The sequence below is a fragment of the Budorcas taxicolor genome, chromosome X, assembly GCF_023091745.1.
Source record: "Budorcas taxicolor isolate Tak-1 chromosome X, Takin1.1, whole genome shotgun sequence".
NCBI classification, from domain to species: domain Eukaryota; kingdom Metazoa; phylum Chordata; class Mammalia; order Artiodactyla; family Bovidae; genus Budorcas; species Budorcas taxicolor.
Genome location: NC_068935.1, coordinates 128,607,528 through 128,627,265, shown reverse-complemented (window position 1 = coordinate 128,627,265; position 19,738 = coordinate 128,607,528). Strand labels below are relative to the sequence as shown.

The following is a 19,738-nucleotide window of genomic DNA, read 5'->3' as shown; positions in this document are numbered from 1 at the left end:
AATTTACCTGCTAAAGTTGTCGACTAGGACCCACAGACTGCTGTGCGAGTCTCATCTGGGCAGAGCAGGCATCCGGGCAGTGATTGAAGTGTCCAGCAGGGGGCTGGCATTGTCTGTCTGTAAGTAGCCCTGGTTCCTCTTCAGAGCCTCTGCTCAGCAGAGCTGCCATTTGCTGGTGAAGTTGGTGACGTATAAAGCATTCCCGCCTATAGTATTTGAGGCTTTCTCAGTGCAGTTTTTTTCTACCCACTTTAAACCTTCAGGTTCTAAATATCAGGAAAGACAGCAAATGCCGTGTGAAAATAGCAGGCCCAAAGTTCTTAGTAAACTACAGCCAGGGAGACTCGGACTAGACCGGAGGTAAAAGGTGTTGGTACAGAGTGGGTCTGATTCTAAGCCTTTTGGGGGCTGAGTTTTTGTGTTTGTTTTGTTGTTAACTTACTCAATTTAGAGGTGTATTACACTGGTCAGGTAAAGAGCAGAGCAGCACCAGCATCAAAATAGTGCCAGACAGTTTTGAATGCCACAGTATCTATATTTTTATTCAAGAAGATAAAGAGCCCAGCATAGATTCTGTTCTCATCTTTACCCAATTGCAAAGTCAAAAGTTAAGAAACAGCAATTCAGGGCACTTTTTTAGGTGGGAAGGAATCCAGAGGATGGCTCTGAATGACTGTTTGCTTCTGAACTTGGAAGTGGACCATTTCGTGCACTGCAACATTTCTAATCATAGTGTGGAGCTCCCCATGAATGACGACTGGTTCCACCCCGGGATCCTCTATGTCATCCCTGCAATTTATGGAGTCATCATTCTGATAGGCCTCGTTGGCAACATCACCCTGATCAAGATCTTCTGTACTGTGAAGTCCATGCGAAACGTGCCGAACCTGTTCATCTCCAGCCTGGCTTTGGGAGACCTGCTCCTCCTGGTAACCTGTGCGCCCGTGGATGCCAGCAGGTACCTGGCTGACAAATGGCTGTTTGGCAGGATTGGCTGCAAACTGATCCCCTTTATCCAGCTTACCTCGGTAGGGGTGTCTGTCTTCACACTCACGGCTCTCTCGGCAGACAGGTAAGTCCTGGAGGACAGTGACATTCTCTCCGAGGGTGGTAGATGCCTCAGTAGGTGAGCTACCACATTGGGAGAGATGGGGCTGTTTGTGCACAGGGAGTTCTTCTCAAACTCCAGTTCCCTTCTGGGCATGTTTCTATGCTAGGGATTACTTCTTGAGTTTGATATATTGGTTTAAGAAAGAAAAGTCAGTGCATGGCGGGGGGGAAAGGGGAAAATAATCTCTGAGAATAAGATTGAGGTGCATTTTCTGAAGACAATTGATTTAGCCTTGCCTCTTCCTAACTTCTTGTTCCCTGCAAAATTAATTGACTGGTGAGAAAAAAAAAAAAATCACACCTAATAGAATTTAAACCCCAGGCAAATGTTTCTTGGAAGCAAAGTCTTCAAAGAACAGAAAAGTCCCACTGCATTTCTTCATTAAATATTCTTTCAGAAATAACCAAGAGGAGAAAATAAGCAGCATTTCCTTGAAATCCATTCTCTTCAGATAGTTTAATGTTTCTCACAGCTGATGTTGTATTTGGTTCTCTGGAACTGAACAGTTTGTGTGCTGGTTTTTCTAAATATCTCTTAAGTGAAATCAACCATTATTAGGATTTTTTTTTTTTCATGAGAAAGCTCCATTCAAGGTTGATTTCAGATTTTAGTATGTTTATTGATGTACTTTCATATGTAATCCCTTTAGGGCTTTTTTGGGGGGGAGTGGGTAGGGAAGCCAGTACAATGTTTTACTCTTGGAAATATACATACTTGTGAACTGCATTTCTTGTGTGAACATAGTGCTTAAAAATTCACATTTATCCATTCTTAAACATTCATATTTATTCTTTAAGCATTTATCAGATGTCTGTCACATAAAAAACCGTTGCTTGAAATAACCAGTCAGGAAATATCTGCAGGTTCACATAAATTGCTGAACATAACTTATATACTTCTGGGCTCTAGAACTTGGACACAGTAATGGATAGGCTCCAGACACATAGTTGACCATATGGTCAAATTAAGAAAAACTAGTGCAAGGAACCAGAAATAATCAACTTTTATTTTAAAGTCTACTGTATGTTGTGGTATTAAAGATACATGGGGATGTAAGAGTGTACCGAGAAAGGCATAGAAGCAGCTCTTGAAAATGTATACCCTGAAGAATGTCCCACATTTTAATACATATGGTGCTGGATTCTCACTTTGTAGAGGAACAAACAGTCCCCAGGTGATGTGGCTTTGGGAAATAATGGACAAATAAAGATAGTGTTATCAGTATTTGTAGACATGTGTTTATACTTAGCTGCCTGAAGTACACTGCTCAGTACACACAACTTTTTCACAGACTGAAAAATAATAGCCCAGGAATGAGGTTTACACATGGCACCCACTGCACAGGGTTTTTCACTTCCCACCACTCATCCTCAGCTTGCTGTAACCCTGAACATGTACCCACCAGGGCCTCATGACCACAGGCAGTCTCACTGTTGGGCCAGGGCAGGCAAGCTGTGGAGTGGCAGCAGGTAGGTGGCTTGTTACCAGTGGCCAAGGGTACCTCAGGATGACGATCATTTTCACAATGGGAAGTGAGATGAGATTTTGGTTTCTGGGTTGGTGAATGCAGTGCTACAGATAGTGTTTCCTGTCTTCCTAGGGTGGAATCGGGAATGGGGGGAAAGGAAAGTGAGGGCGTGCAACAAAAGATACAGCTGCAGGGAACTCTTCTCAGGGTTTCAAAGCAGACCAAATTCACCATCAGCAGGAAGGCTCTCTCCAAAGCTGGGCTGCACCATTAAGTTTACAGTTACTGCATGTCTTTTCCAAATTCAGAAATTACTTGTAAGCTTACATATAACTAACTTTTTGTGTTTTGCTAAGGCTTAAAAAAACTGACAGATTACCTATATCACAAGTAGTGCTCATAACCAACTTCAATAAGAATCAGTATTGAGCTAGTTAAAATGTATGACTGTACTTATCTATATATCTCATCTTTAACACATATATATGGAATCTAGAAAAATGGTACAGATGAACCTATCTCCAGGGCAGGAATAGACACAGAGACATAGAGAACGGACATGTAGACACAGGGTGGGAAAGGGGATGGTGGGGTGAATTGGGAGATTAGGAGTGACATGTATGCACTACCATGTGTATAACAGATAGGTAGTGGGAACCTGCTATAAAGCAGAGGAAGCTCAGCTCAGTACTCAGTGATAACCTGGAAGGGTGGGGAAGGAGGGAGGTCCAAGAAGGACGGAATATATGTACACATATAGCTGATTCACTTCATTGTACAGCAGAAACTAATACAGCATTGTAAAGCAATTATACTCCAATAAAAAATAAAAAAGAAAGGCTATTGGAGTTTTATAACAGCCTCATAAGGTTGGTAAGGAAATATACATACACACACACACAATACCTGTATTTTTTCTTGTCAACAAGGTTAATCTATACAGTAAACTGAACAAGTATAGAGCTCAGTATTTTTCACATATTCTATATAACAATATAACCACCACCCAAATAGAGATATAGAACAATTCCAGCACCCTAGGAGTTTGTTTTATGTCCCTTTACAGTTAATCCTCACCCTCGAAGAGAGGCAATCATTATTCTGAGTTCAATTACCATGTATTATTTTTGCCAGTTCTTCAATCTTATGTAAATAGAGTCATACTTCTTAATGCTTATCATTATGTTAGAAATAGTCATCCATGTTGGTGCAGATAGCAATGGTTTATTCTTTTCACTTGTTGTGTAGTGTTCCATTATATGAATATGAAAGTGAAAGAAAGTGAAAGTGAAGTTGCTCAGTCATGTCCGACTCTTTGCGACCCCGTGGACTGTAGCCTACCAGGCTCCTCTGTCCATGGGATTATCCAGGCAAGAATACTGGAGTGGGTTGCCATTTCCTTCTCCAGGAGATCTTCCTGATGCAGAGATCGAACCCAGGTCTCCCACATTGCAGGCAGACACTTTAACCTCTGAGCCAGCAGGGAAGACTTGTATGAATATACCTCAGTTAATTTATTCATTTTAATACTGATAGATATTGAATTGTTTCCAGTTCGGGGTTGATAATAACCTGCTCTGGGTATTATTCATGCCTGTTGGGCAACATAAGTGAGTATACGCCTGAGAGAGGAATTGCTGGATCATAGGGGCCAGGTATTTCGTAAGTATTGTCAAAGAGTTTTCCAAAGTGGTAGTCTGTATCTGATGGATTGGTAAAAGGGTGAACCAGAAGACCCTCCAAACTTGGTAATCATTGCAGTCACTGGGGAGCTTAAAAATATGCAGATTCTTAGTTCCCATCGTAAATCTCCTGACTCAGGATGGATGTTTATCAGCCCACTGTGGGTTGACCAGATATGCAAGTACTCATCCCAGCCACATTTCTTCAGCTTTCCCTCCCCAGGTGAATTTGTCTTTATTTATATGAAAAGCAAAGCATTTTTTCTGGAAATGTTTATACTGGGGCACGAAAGGGAGACTTCAAGGCAGTCCCAGAATTCTACGTTTCACACCACTGACCAACTGCAGATTTATATTCAAGCCCCTTCCCTATTGGTCCTGCTCCCCCACCATGCTGTCTTCCCCTCCTCACATATATTGACATCCTCATACACAGTCGTTACACCGACAAGTTCCTGGCTCTGCTTCCTTGCTCATGCTCTGTCACTCCCATTCTCCAGAATGCTTTCTCCTTTCCTAATTAGAAGACCCTTCTCCCCATCTTATGTGATGCATGAAAGTTGAATGAGCATCAAGAGCCCTACATTTTTGTTTCCTGCCATTGCTACCCATATAAAGGAATTAGACCAAGTCCCTTAACTCTCTGACCTTAGTTGAATCATCTCTAGTATAATATGCTTGAGCTAGATTATTTCTAAGGTCCCTCCAAATTTTAATCATGATTTTCATCTGTCATCCTGCCCATCACTCGGATTCTGGTTCAAGCCTCCATCTTAAAGCCCTAAGTTGGACCATTCTAGCCCAGATTTTTGACCCTCTTCTAAACATGAGGCTTATTATCTGAGACATGAATTATCTCATTATGCCTTTCATCTTACTGTTTTGAAGCATTAGTCATTTGTCATTTTTTAGTCTCTCATATATTCATTACTTTGACTTTGTAAACAACACACTATTAAGAGTGTTAAGTATGATTAATTATCTGAAAGCATACTCTTAAAAACCTGTCACTCCATCACCTATTTCTTCTCTATTCCTCTCCATTAAGCTCTCATTATTTGGGCAAATGAGAGAAAATCTATTCTTTGTGCATCAGGAAATCACAAAGGGATACAGTGGGTAGATGGGTAGATGGATGGATGGATGGATGGAAAGACAGGTGGATGGACGGATGAGTGGATAGGCAGATGGACAGATGATTGGAGAGATAGGTGAATTGTTGGGATGGATGGATATATTTTTTACATGCTGCTCTTTCCTACAAGATGTCCATCTGTACCAGGTGCCTCAGTATTATGTAAATGGATTTTTAAACCTAACAGGAAATGGGTAAGGAGAGTTTATGTTTTCTTTTCTAGCTAAGTGCAAAGAATAAAGCTGAATTTAAGGTTAATAGCATTTATATTATATGCCCAAGTTATATTGTTTCTGTTTCAGTATTGTTACTCAGTTTTATTTCCACTAGAATGGGGCTGACAGAATAAATCCCAAGGACTGATGTGCAGCACCGTAATGTGATTCCTCTTTGATTCCATGGAAAAGACCTTTCCTAAGTTTTTCCCACCCTTGTGATTTGGAATGTGTAAGTGCAAGCTTTTTGAAGTGCAGATTCTTTTAAATCATTACAAGGAATTTATGAGATAATGTAGATAATGTAGTTTTCCTTCCATCTAGAGCTGTATAGCCAACATGGGAGCCACTAACCACATGTGGTTATTTAAATTTAGATTTAATTTTTTATTATTATTATTTTAGCTGTGCCACATGGCTTGTGGGATCTCAGTTTCCCAACCAGGGATTGAACCTGGGCCACAGCAGTGAAAGCCCTGAATCCTAACCGCTAGGCCATCAGGGAACTCTCAAGATTTGATTTAAATAAAACTAAAAATTAAGTCCCTGGTCAAACCAGCCACATGTCAAGTGCTCAGTGCCACGTGTGATTCTACTGGACAGCACAGATACAAAACATTTTAATCATTGGAGAAAGTTCTGTTGGACAAAAATACAGAAGAGCATTAGCTGTGTGCGTTGGAGTCCAAATCTCTTTCCAGGATTCATGTTAGCTGCTCTCGTTCGTTGAGGGTATCAGGAATTCTTCAGGCAAATATCAAATGCTCCAAGCTGCATGGGCTCTTCCTGTCTAAAAAGTATCTTCTGTTGGAAGATACTCAAAGATGAAGAGGAAAGAATACAGGCAACCCAATACAATCACTAGTCACAGGCTTGGGGAATTCAGGCATCCCACTTATGAGGTTTTGAGACTTTCTGAAGAATACCTATGGGATTCACTTCCCAGGTATGTGCTGTGGACTTCTGTCTGATCCTTCCATTCTGTTTTGCCAGGCCCTCTTCCATCTACCAGCCTATCTTTTTACCTTATCTCAAAACTCACCAGAGCAAACACTGCTCTATTTACACTCTTATCGCCTCCTGCACCTGCCACCTGACTTCTCTGCTCTTGACTTCACTCCCCCCTCCCTGATGACTAGGCTCTTCCCTCCATCTAGCCAAATGCTACCAATCTTTCAAGGCACAATTAAAGCCCTTCTCTTTTATGAAGCATTCCCCTTTTGCTTTCATTGATTTTTTTTCCTCCTTCCTAAGAGGCTTTCGCCTGTACTGTTAATTAAATATCGAATTTATCCTACCTTGTATTACTGGGTCCTTTTTAAAAAAAAAAATTATTTTTTATTGAAGGATACTTGCTTTACAGAATTTTGCTGTTTTCTGTCAAACCTCAACATGAACCAGCCATAGGTATACATATATCCCCTCCGTTTTGAAACTCCCTCCCATCTCCCTCCCCGTCCCACCCCTCTAGGTGGATACAGAGCCCCTGTTTGAGTTTCTTGAGCCATACAGCAAATTCCTGTAGTCCATCTATTTTACATATGGTAATGTAAGTTTCCATGTTACTCTTGATGTGTTTTTTACTTCCTTCATCCTATGGGAAGTTCCATGGGGTCTATAGCTGCTACAACACCAAGGCCCACCTTCCATCTAATGAGGACAGTACCTACAGCTTGGTTGATGTTTGAGTAGTGACACGACAATAAAGTGCAGCAGCTACAAGTTCATACCCCTATATGGTGTTCTGAGGCTCAATTTCCAACACTGGGGGAATTTCCACACATTGAACAAGCAATTCTCGGAACACCAGCTAGGTGCCTGAGAATTCAACTCAATTCTGACACTATCAAACCAGAGACAGCATTGGATTCCACACATTGACGGTTCAGTCCTATAAGACTGTACCACCCGCCACTCCCATTTTAGATGCCAGTCACAAACCTGTACTTCTGACCAACTGGCTAAAAATCAGAGGTCCCCATGACCCCCTGTCCTCAGGTTCCATTAATTGGCTAGAATGACTCACAAAATTCGGAAAAACATGTTATTTATTAAATCACCAGTTTATTGTAAAAGGATATAATGCTTTTATCCTCAGGAACAGCCAGGTGGAAGAGATACAGAAGGCAAGGTATGAAGAAAGGGACCTTCCATGCCCTCTCCAGGCACCACAAACCCTGCATCTTCACGTGTTCTCTAACCCAAGAACTCTCTGAATCCTGTCCTTTTTGAAAAAGGTATTTATTTTTAATTGGAGGATAATTGCTTTACAACATTGTGTTGGTTACAACACCGTGAATCAGCCATAAGTATACGTATGTCCTCTCCCTCTTGAACCTCCCCTCATGCCCCACCTCTAGGTTGTCAGAGTATCAGATTGAGCTCCCTGCATCATACAGCAAATTCCCATTAGCTGTCTATTTTGCATATGGTAATGTATATATTTCAGTGCTACTCTCTCAATTTGTCCCACCCTCTCCTTCTCTTGCTCTGTCCACAAATGTGTTCTCTATGTCTGCATCTCTATTCCTGCCTTGCAAACAGGTTCATCAGTACCATCTTTCTAGGTTTCATATATATGCGTTAATACACAATATTTGTTTTCTGACTTACTTCACACTGTATATCAGGCTTTTTAGTTTCATACACCTCACTAGAACTGACTCAAATTCCTTTTTATGACTGAATAATATTCTGTTGTATACATGAACCAAACTTATTTATCCATTCATCTATCGACAGATATCTAGGTTGCTTCCATGTCCTAGCTATTGTAAATAGTGCTGCAATGAACATGGGGATACATGTATCATTTTGAATTCTGGTTTTCTTAGGCTATATGCACAGTAGTGGGATTGTTAGGTCATATGGTATTTTTATTTCTAGATTTTTTTAAGGAATCTCCACACTGTTCTCCATAGTGGTTACATCCAAAAACATGGAACACTTCATGAATTCACATATCATCCTTGGGCAGGAGCCAAGCTAATCTCTGTATTGTTCCAGTTTTAGTATATATGCTGCTGAAGCAAGCACTGTCCTTTTGGATTTTTATGCAGGCTTCATTACACAGGCATGATTGATTAAACCATTGACCATTGACAGCTGATTGAACATACAGCTTCTCCCCAGAGGTCTGGAGCTAGGACTGAAAGTTCCAGCCTTCTAATCAGGCCTAGAATCACTTGGAAACCAGCCCCATCCTTAGCTGCTTTCCAAAAGTCACCTTATTAACATAACAAAAGATGCCTTTATCATTCTCAACACACTTAGGAAATTCCAAGGGTTTTAGGAGTGTGAGCCAGGGACTAGAAGAAAACCGAATGCATATGAGAAATATATTTCTGAATGACCAAATATGTATTTCTGATAAATCACAATATCTTACCTTGTTTGACACAGAGACCAAAAGAGGTGCTGGAATTTGGCCTTGTCACAACAAATTCAAAATAGAAGCACACTAGAACCCTGCTTTCCACATTCAGGTCCCAGTGTCTTCAGGGAAACTGGAAAAACCATCCAAAGTTTGATTCCATTTCCCTTCTCTGGACAGTGGGAGTTAAAACCCTACTGTTCTGAGGGAAGATGTCCTGAGTGATTCCAAGTTGGTCCCCTTCTGAGGGGATCACCCCAGTGATTACAGAGCTCCTCTACTGTTCTAGAGGCTCAGCTTCACTGGTTCCCAGGGGATTGGCCTTTTCTCAAAAGGGAGGACAATTTAATCTCTTGTAAGCATCTTTCCTAGAAAATCTCTGTTGGAGGAGTTTACATGAGTCACCAGTCCAAAACTTCTATAGAGTATGATTTTTCTGAAGCATATGCTGCCTCTCCTGAAGGAAACTCAGCTCGTGTCTCCCCACAGTGAGGGATCTGTCCTAGCTGCTGGCTGTGGGAGTGCTCAGAGGGCAGCTGCAAGGGAAAGGGTTGGGGGCAGGGGAGGGGGGGTGGTTCCCAGCAAGACTCTTTGAGTTGGAGTGCTGTGGAGATAAGGGCAGCAAAGAACTCTGACCTTGTCTCTCACATACTATCTTTTAAAGTCATAGACCTTTATATGATTAATTATCATTTCTGGCAACTTAAAATGCATGGAGGCAAAAAAAAAAAAAAAGACGCATACTTAATCATGAAACATAGAGTATAGACTGAAAGGGCTCCCTGGTGAGGTTTTTTGAACTGTGCTTGTCAATACCGCCTTTTGAAAGTAGACTGAATTTGCATTTTTGCACTTGTAAATCCTCCTGGTGTGTGGGGTTTGCATAAATTCTCTCTTAATTAAACACATGGTTTGCAGAATAAAAGAAAAATTTTTTCTCCATTCCTTTTTCTACTTCCCTGTAGATCAAGATCAAGAGATCTTGTTTGTTACAGTCATCTTTGAAATTCTGATTATTGAGTATTGGACTAATATCTGGTATTTGCTGCTACATGAAGTGATTTGCCTAGGAACGAGTAGAGATTGCAGATTCATTTTACGTATTAAATGTCACCTTCTGTAGGACGTCTTCATTGATCACTCAGTCTAAAGGAATGACTAACACTTTATTCCATCATCCAGTTTTTTCTTTCAGGTTGATTGAGGTGTAACTCATATACGGTAAATTTTTAAGTGTGCATTCTATGAATTTTGACAAACTTACACAGTCATATAACCATCACCAGCACAATCACCTGCTTCCCAGGTGGCGCTAGTGGTAAAGAACTTGCCTGCTAATGCAGAAGATGTAAGAGATGCAAGTTTGATCCCTGGATTGGGAAGATCCCCTGGAGGAGGGCATGGCAACTGACTCCGGTATTCTTGCCTGGAGAATCCCATGGACAGAGGAGCCTGGTGGGCTACAGTCCATAGGGTCGCAGAGTCGAACATGACTGAAGCGACTTAGCACGCACGCAGAGCACAGCATAGCACAATCAAGATATAGAACATTTCCATCAGCCCCCAATTCTTTTATGTCCCTTTATAGTCTATTCTCTTCCTCCACCCAGGAGGGGATTTTTTTCCAGATCCAAACTTTCTTTAGTTTATAACCTCCCTTGCACACTAAGTTGTTCTTACAGAAAATAAAGCTCCTAGAAAAAGGAAAGAAAGAAAACAAAGCTCCTGGCAGCCACTGATCTTTTCCAAAATATCATATGAATGACATCATACAGTGTGTAAGCTATTTGAGTCTGGCTTCTTTCAATTCATGTTATTGCATGTATCAGTAATCTCTTCCTTTCTATTGCTGAGTAGTAGTCCATTGTGTGGCTAGACTGCAGTTTGTTTATTCATTCTTCAGTTAATGGGTATTAGATTTGTTTTCAGTTTTGGTGATTATAAATCAAGCTGTCTCATACAGTTTTTGTATGGATATATATCTTCATTTTTCTTGGGTAAATATCATCCACTATTTTTTTTTTGAGAATTATTTTGTTCATTTCTTGGTTTACTTGCTTACTCTCTGTCTCCTATCATTAGAATATAAGCTCAAAAAAAAAAACAAAAGGGGGGGCGGGGGAGGCTATGGCATTCATTAGTATATTATCTGACACTAGGACAGTCTCTAGCCTGTAGTAGATGCTTGATAAGTGTTTGCTGACTACATGAATAAATGGATCCATGAAGCAAGGAATGAATGCATTCCAGTAGGTTCTACTATCCATGCAAATGGCAAATTTTCACCTTTTTATAGCTGAGTAATATTCCATTATATATACATATACCATATCTTATTTTTTTAAAAACTTAAACTTCTTATTTTGTATTGGAGTATAACTGATTAACAGTGTGGTGGTAGTTTCAGGTGAACAGCGAAAGGACTCTGCCATATATCTACATGTATCTATTCTCCCTCAAGCACTCTCCCAACCAGCCTGGTACATAACATTGAGCAGAGTTCCCTGTGCTGTACCATAGATCTTTGTTGGTTATCCATTTTAAATATAGCAGTGGTATGTGACCTTCCCAAAGTCCCTAACTGTCCCTTCCTCCTAGCATCTGTAAGTTCATTTTCTAAGTCTGTCAGTCTCTTTCTGTTTTGTAACTAACTTCATTTATATCATTTCTTTTTAGATTCCACATATAAAGGATGTCATACGATATTTCTCCTTCTCTGTCTGACTTACTTCATTCAGTGTGACACTCTCTAGGTCCATCCATGTTGCTGCAGATGGCATTATTTCATTCCTTTTAATGGCTGAGTAATATTCTATTGTGTATATGTACCACATCTTCTTTATCCATTCCTCTATCAATGGACATTTAGGTTGCTTCTGTGTCTTGGCTGTTGTAAACACTGCTGCCGTAAACATTGGCATACATGTATTCTTTCAGATCATGTTTTTCTCTGAATCATGTTTAGATCATTCCTTAACTCCATACACAAAAATAAGCTCAAAACTGATTAAAGACCTAAATGTGAGACCAGACACTATAAAACTGCTAGAGGAAAACATAGGCAGAACGTTCTATGACATAAATCACAGCAACATATTTTTCGATCCATCTCCCAGAATAATGGAAATAAAAACAAACATAAACAAACGAGACCTACTTAATCTCAAAAGCTTTTGCACAGCAAAGGAAATAATAAAATGAAAAGACAACCCACAGATTGGGACAAAATATTTGCAAATGATGTGACAGATAAGGGATTAGTCTTCAAAATTTCAGTTCACTTCAGTCACTCAGTCATGTCTGACTCTCTGCAACCCCATGGACGCCAGGCTTCCTATCCATTGCCAACTCCTGGACTTTACTCAAACTCATGTCCAAAGAGTCAGTGATGCCATCCAGTCATCTCATCCTCTGTTGTCCCCTTCTTCTCCTGCCCTCAACCTTTCCCAGCATCACGGTCTTTTCCAATGAATCAGTTCTTCCCATTCAGTTCAGTTCAGTCTCTCAGTTGTGTCCGACTCTTTGCGACCCTATGAACCACAACACGCCAGGCCTCCCTGTCCATCACCAACTTCCAGAGCCTACCCAAACTCATGTCCATTGAGTCGGTGATGCCATCCAACCATCTCATCCTCTGTTGTCCCTTTCTCCTCCTGCCCTCAATCTTTCCCAGCATCAGGGTGTTTTCTAATGAGTCAGCTCTTTGCATTAGGTGGCCAAAGTATGAGAGTTTCAGCTTCATCATCAGTCCTTCCGATGAACACTCAGGACTGATCTCCTCTAGGATGGACTGGTTGGATCTCCATGCAGTCCAAGGGACTCTCAAGAGTCTTCTCCAACACCACAGCTCAAAAGCATCAGTTCTTTGGCACTCAGCTTTCTTTATAGTCCAACTCTCACATCCATACATGACTACTGGAAAAACCACAGCTTTGAGTAGACGGACTTTTGTTGGCAAAGAAATGTCTCTGCTTTTTCATATGCTGTCTAGGTTGGTCATAACTTTCCTTCCAGGGAGTAAGTGTCTTTTAATTTCATGGCTGCAGTCACCATCTGCAGTGATTTTGGAGCCCAGAAAAATAGTCAGCCACTGTTCCACTGTTTCCCCATCTATTTGCCATAAAGTGATGGGACCGGATGCCATGATCTTAATTTTCTGAATGTTGAGCTTTAAGCAAACTTTTTCATTCTCCTCTTTCCCTTTCATCAAGAGGCTCTTTAGTTCTTCTTCACTTTCTGCCACAAGGGTGGTGTCATCTGCATATCTGAGGTTATTGATATTTCTCCCAGCAATCTTGATTCCAGCTTGTGCTTCCTCCAGCCCAGTGTTTCTCATGATGTAGTCTGCATATAAGTTAAATAAGCAGGGTGACAATATACAGCCTTGACATATTCCTTTTGCGATTTGGAACCAGTCTGTTTTTCCATGTCCAGTTCTAACTATTGCTTCCTGACTTCCATACAGATTTCTCAAGAGGCAGGTCAGGTGGTCTGGTATTCCCATCTCTTGAAGAATTTTCCACAGTTTGTTTGGTCCACACAGTCAAAGTCTTTGGCATAGTCAATACAGCAGAAGTAGATGTTTTTCTGGAATTCTCATGCTTTTTTGATGATCCAACCGATGTTTGCAATTTGATCTCTGGTTCCTCTGCCTTTTCTAAATCCAGCTTGAACATCTGGAAGTTCATGGTTCACGTACTGCTGAAGCCTGGCTTGGAGAATTTTGAGCATTACTTCTCAAGCATGTGAGATGAGTGCAATTGTGAGGTAGTTTGTGTATTCTTTGACACTGCCTTTCTTTGGGATTGGAAGGAAAACTGACCATTTCCAGTCCTGTGGCCACTGCCGAGTTTTCCAAATTTGCTGGCAAATTGAGTGCAGCACTTTCGCAGCATCATCTTTTAGGATTTGAAATAGCTCAACTGGAATTCCATCACCTCCACTAGCTTGGTTTGTAGTGATACTTCCTAAGGTCCACCTGACTTCAGATTCTAGGATGTCTGGCTCTAGGTGAGTGATCACACCATTGTGATTATCTGGGTCATGAAGATCTTTTTTGTATAGCTCTTCTGTGTACTGTTGCCACCTCTTCTTAATATCTTCTGCTTCTGTAAGGTCCATACCATTTCTGTCCTTTATCGAGCCCATCTTTGCATGAAATGTTCCCTTGGTATCTCTAATTTTCTTGAAGAGATCTCTAGTCTTTCCCATTCTATTGTTTTTCTCAATTTCTTTGCACTGATCACTGAGGAAGGCTCTCTTATCTATCCTTGCAGGACTTCCCTGGCAGTCCAGTGGTTAAGAATATGCACTTCCATTGCTGGGAGCACAGGGTCAATCCCTGGTCAGGGAACTAAGATCCCGCATGCCTTGTGGAGCAGCCAAAATATAAATAAAAATTAAAATAAAATTATCTCTCCTTGCTATTCTTTGGACCTCTGCATTCAAATGGGTATATCTTTCCTTTTCTCCTTTATCTTTCATGTCTCTTCTATTCACAGCTATTTGTAAGGCCTCCTGAGACAACCATTTTGCCTTTTTGCATTTCTTTTCCTTGGGGATGGTCTTGATCCCTGCCTCCTGTACAATGTCCCAAACCTCTGTCCATAGTTCTTCAGGCACTCTGTCTATCAGATCTAATCCCTTGAATCTATTTCTCACTTCCACTGTATAATCGTAAGGGATTTGATTAGGTCATACCTGAATGGTCTAGTGGTTTTCCCTACTTTCTTCAATTTAAGTCTGAGTTTGGCAATAAGGAGTTCATGATCTGTGCCACAGTAAGTTCCAGGTCTTGTTTTTGCTGACTGTATAGAGCTTCTCCACATTTGGCTGCAAAGAATATAATCAATCTGATTTCGGTATTGACCTATTGGTGATGTCCATGTGTAGAGTCTTCTCTTGTGTTGTTGGAAGAGGGTGTTTGCTGTGACCACTGCGTTCTCTTGGCAAAACTGTTAGCTTTTACCCTGCTTAATTCTGTACTCCAAGGCCAAATTTGCCTGTTATTCCAGGTATTTCTTGACATCCTACTTTTGCATTCCAGTCCCCTGTAATGAAAAGGACATCTTTTGGGGTGTTAGTTCTAGAAGGTCTTGTAGGTCTTCATAGAACCATCAACTTCAGCTTCTTCAGCATTAGTGGTTGGAGCATAAACTTGGATTACTGTGATATTGAATGGTTTACCTTGGAAACAAACAGCTTATTACACTTAAAAACATCAAAACAAACAACTCACTCAAAAAATGGGCAGAAGACCTCTTCTTCAAAGAGGACTACAGATGACCAATGGGCACATGAAAAGTTGTTCAACACCGCTAGTTATTAGAGAAATGCAAGTCAAAACTACAATGCAGTATCACCTCACACCAGTCAGAATGGCTGTGATCCAAAAATCCACAAACAACAAGTTCTGGAGAGTTGTGGAGAGAAGGGAACCCTGTTGGTGGGAATGTAAATTGGTTTAGCCACTATGGAGAACAGTATGAAGATTCTTTAAAAAACTAAAAATAAAGCTACCATATGACCCTGCAATCCCACTCCTGGGCATGTATTCAGAGAAAAACATATCTTCTTTATTCATCCATCTGATGATGGATACTTGGGATACTACCATATCTTGGCAATTTTAAATAAAGCTACTATGAACATTGGGATGCGTGTGTCTTTTAAAATTAGTTTTTTGTTTGTTTGTTTGTTTGGATATATACCCAGGAGTGGAATTGCTGGGTCCTATGATAGTTCTGTTTTTAGCTTTTTGAGAAAACTTCATACTGTTCTCACAGTGGCTGCATCAATTTACATTCCCACCAACAGTGTACCAGGGTTCCCTTTCCTCTACATCCTCACCAACATTTGTTATTTGTGTTCTTTTTGATGATAGTCACTCTGACAGGCATTGCAGTTTTGATTTGCATTTACCTGATGCTTAGCAATGTTGAGCATCTTTTCAGGTACCTGTTGGGTGATATGTTTTTCTATAGAGAAATTAGAAAGATACTTCAGTCTTCTAGCATGGTTGATTCAAATTGACTTATTAATGAGAGGCTAGAGAAGTTTCAGCTCCATAACTCATTACTGGTAATGTCATATAAGTGTTTAGGATTATTATCAAATGTTTAAGATTATCAGAGAAAGCTACTGTCAAGTTTCTTTCCTATAAGGGCTGTAAAATTTCAAAGCTTTTCAAGTTTTTTTGTGCATTGCATAATCTTAAATACTCTTTATTTTATGATGCCCATTAACCTATTTGCCATGGATGTCTTTGCATTATGGATGTTAAGTTACTTTCATCAATGTTGGTATTTGTGGGTATGCATAAAATGAGTGACTAAACAGAAATGTCTTTGCTATTTGTAACTTGGCTATAGATTTCTGCCCTATAAAGTCAGACGCTCTGATAACATTGATTTGCTGATATGTTTGGGTTTAGATTTACCATTTTATTATTTGGTTTTTGTTGGTTTCACCTGTTTCATAATCCTTTTCCCTCCCTTCTTTCCTTCTTTTAAATTAATTAAACATATAAATTATTCTATCCTTCCCCCCACCCCTGGCATGAATTTGTAAAGTATACAAACTCAGTGTTCTTTTAAGGGTTACCCTTGTGTTTACAACAGGTATCCTTGAACTATTTAAATTTACTATAAATTAGAACTTTCCTGCTTCCCAGACAAGGGTAATAGGAACTTTAACTTCACTCTAATTCACTCCTGTCTTTTTCTTTGGAGGGGGGGAGTCTTGTTATTCTATATTTCAATTCTCTCCATACTTTAAAACCCACAAGACATTATGTTAATTATTTTTATATTTGCTCACATGTTTACCTTTAGACTTATTCCTGTATTCACCATTCCTTACTGCATCTCTGTGACATCATCTTAGATTATTTTACTTCTGCCCAAAGAATATCCGTCAGTATTTCATTTCAGTTCAGTTCAGTAGCTCGATAGTGTCTGACTCTTTGTGACCCTGTGAACCTCAGCACACCAGGCCTCCCTGTCCAAAACCAACTCCCGGAGTCCACCCAAACCCATGTCCATTGTGTTGGTGATGCCATCCAACTATCTTATCCTCTGTTGTCCCCTTCTCCTCCTGCCCTCAATCTTTCCCAGCATCAGAGTCTTTTCTAATAAGTCACCTCTTCGCATCAGGTGGCCAAAATGTTAGAGTTTCAGCTTCAGCATCAGTCCTTCCAATGAACACCCAGGACTGATCTCCTTTAGGATGGACTGGTTGGATCTCCTTGCAGTCCAAGGGACTCTCAAGAGTCTTCTCCAACACCACAGTTCAAAAGCATCAATTCTTAGGCTCTCAGCTTTCTTTATAGTCCAACTCTCACATCCCTACATGACTACTGGAAAAACCATAGCCTTGACTAGATGGACCTTTGTTGGCAAAGTAATGTCTCTGCTTTTCAATATGCTATCTAGGTTAGTCATAACCTTCCTTCCAAGGAGTAAGCATCTTTTAATTTCATGGCTGCAATCACCATCTGCAGTGATTTTGGAGCCCAAAAAAATAAAGTCTGACCCTGTTTCCACTGTTTGCCCATCTATTTGCCGAAAAGTGATGGGACCGGATGCCATGATCTTAGTTTTCTGAATGTTGAGCTTTAAGCCAACTTTTTCACGCTCCTCTTTCACTTTCATCAAGAGGCTTTTTAGTTTCTCTTCACCCTCACTTTCTGCCACAAGAGTGGTGTCATCTGCATATCTGAGGTTATTGATATTTCTCCCGGCAAACTTGATTCCAGCTTATGCATCTTCCAGCCCAGTGTTTCTCATGATGTACTCTGCATATAAGTTAAATAAGCAGGGTGACAATATACAGCCTTGATGTACTCCTTTCCCGATTTGGAACCAGGCTGTTGTTCCATGTCCAGTTCTAACTGTTGCTTCCTGACCTGCATATAGATTTCTCAAGAGGCAGGTCAGGTGGTCTGGTATTCCCATCTCTCTCAGAATTTTCCACAGTTTATTGTGATCCATACAGTCAAAGGCTTTGGCATAGTCAATAAAGCAGAAATAGATGTTTTTCTGGAACTCTCTTGCTGGTTTCATTTGTCCAAAAAATGTCTTTATTTAATGTAATTGGAAGAGGATATTGTCACTGGGCATAAAATTCTAGGCTGGCCATTCTTATCTTTCCCACTTAGAAGTTGCCATTCACTGTCCTGACTTCCACTGTGAATTCAGATGTCAGTTTCATTCATTTTAGAAATAATTTAAAATTATTGATTTTTTTCTCTCTGACTCATTTTAAGATGTTTCTCTTTATCTCTGGTTTTCAACAGCATTACTATGATGCACTTAGGTATGGTTTTCTTTGTATTCTTCCTTCTTGAGATTCATAGCTTTTTTCTTAAATCTGTGACTTAGTGATTTCAGTAACATTTGGAAAGTTCTCAGCATGACAACTTCAAAGATTGTTTCTGCCATGTTCTCTCTTTTCTCTCCTTCTGTGTGCTATCTACATATAAATAGAATAACTGCAGGTTTACTTAAAGCTTCTTCATGATTTTTTTCTCCTTTTGGTTGTTTAGGTTTTACTGAGGCAAACAGTTTCATACTTGGCTCAGGCCTCTGTGATTAGGAACTATTTTAAACACAATTTCATTTCACCTATATATTTCTATTACCTTTTCTGTATTTTCCATCCTTTTTTCTCACTGTACTTCAGTCTGGCCATTTTTAGTTCACAAATTCTCTCTTCAACTGTGTCTAATCTGCTTCTGAAGCTTTCATTTAATTCTTAATTTCAGTTACTGTTTATTGCAGTTGTGGAATTTCCATTTTGTTCCATCTCATCACATAATTTTTTGAATTCGTCCCAATGTATTATAAGATCCTTCTTTGGTAACTCTAACTTGTGGAACTCTATAAGTCTGTCTCTATTATATATCCTCTTGTTTTTTGACCATTTTGTTTTCTCTTCTGGTATACAAGGCAATTTTTGTTTCACTACCTGATTTTGTATATGAAGAAGTGTAGATAATTTGGGGCTCTGGATGGTATTATCTTCCAGAAAAGATGAGCTTTTGCTTCTTGTGGGCAGGTAGAGGTGGCGGTGTGTCTGACCCAATCAAAGATTGAACAGATTGAAGGCTGGGCTTCGATCTTTGTGAGAACTGGTCCATTTCTGATTCGCCCCTACTCCTAGGATGTACCTCTTTGGACATCTCAACTATAAACCTGGGGTATTTACCTCAGCTTCTCTTCCTTAGTGAGCCCTGAACTCCATTTATTACTCCCCTTCATCCTGAAACTGCTAGAAGCTCTTCTTAGCTTTCAGTTTCTCTGCTGCTGTTTGAAATTTGGTCAATTGAAAAATGATGCTGAATAACAGCTTCATCTCTTTACACTTCCCTTCTCTCCAGGACTCTGGTCCCTCAGATCCTTACTGTCTTGGTATTTCTCAGATGTTTTCAAAGGGATTTTCTAGTTTTTCATTTCTGGAGAGTTGGTCAGCAACAAGCTAGGTTGCTAATATCAGAAACAGAAAATCCTATACTCCCTCTCTTTAAAGACCTGATGTGCTCCCCACCAAGCTGTCCACATTCCAGCTTCTCTAAAGAGGAGTCCAGAACTACCAAGTCAGACCTATGGGATCAGCCTTCAGAGCCTCATATTAAATCAGCAACTTAGATTCAGAGAAATGAGCTCTGGCTAACCTCAAAGTGAGTAAGTCAGGAATCTCAACTGAGGCCCTCAGCAGTGGACACTGCCAAGTATTATAGGAACATCAAAGCCTCT

General features: G+C 40.2%; 1 protein-coding gene and 1 non-coding gene across 2 annotated transcripts in view; one reads left to right on the top strand and one right to left on the bottom strand.

Moving 5' to 3' along the window:
- The first annotated feature begins 659 nt into the window (after positions 1 to 659).
- Positions 660 to 19,738, top strand: part of GRPR (gastrin releasing peptide receptor) — a 36,155-nt gene continuing 17,076 nt past the window's right edge. Inside the window, exon 1 of the mRNA XM_052663365.1 lies at positions 660 to 1,072. Coding sequence (XP_052519325.1) covers positions 660 to 1,072 — 413 coding nt within the window. The remainder of the gene's footprint in view (positions 1,073 to 19,738) is intronic.
- Positions 8,544 to 8,647, bottom strand: LOC128070733 (U6 spliceosomal RNA). Its single transcript, XR_008201702.1, has one exon. It is a non-coding gene; the product is annotated as a U6 spliceosomal RNA (small nuclear RNA).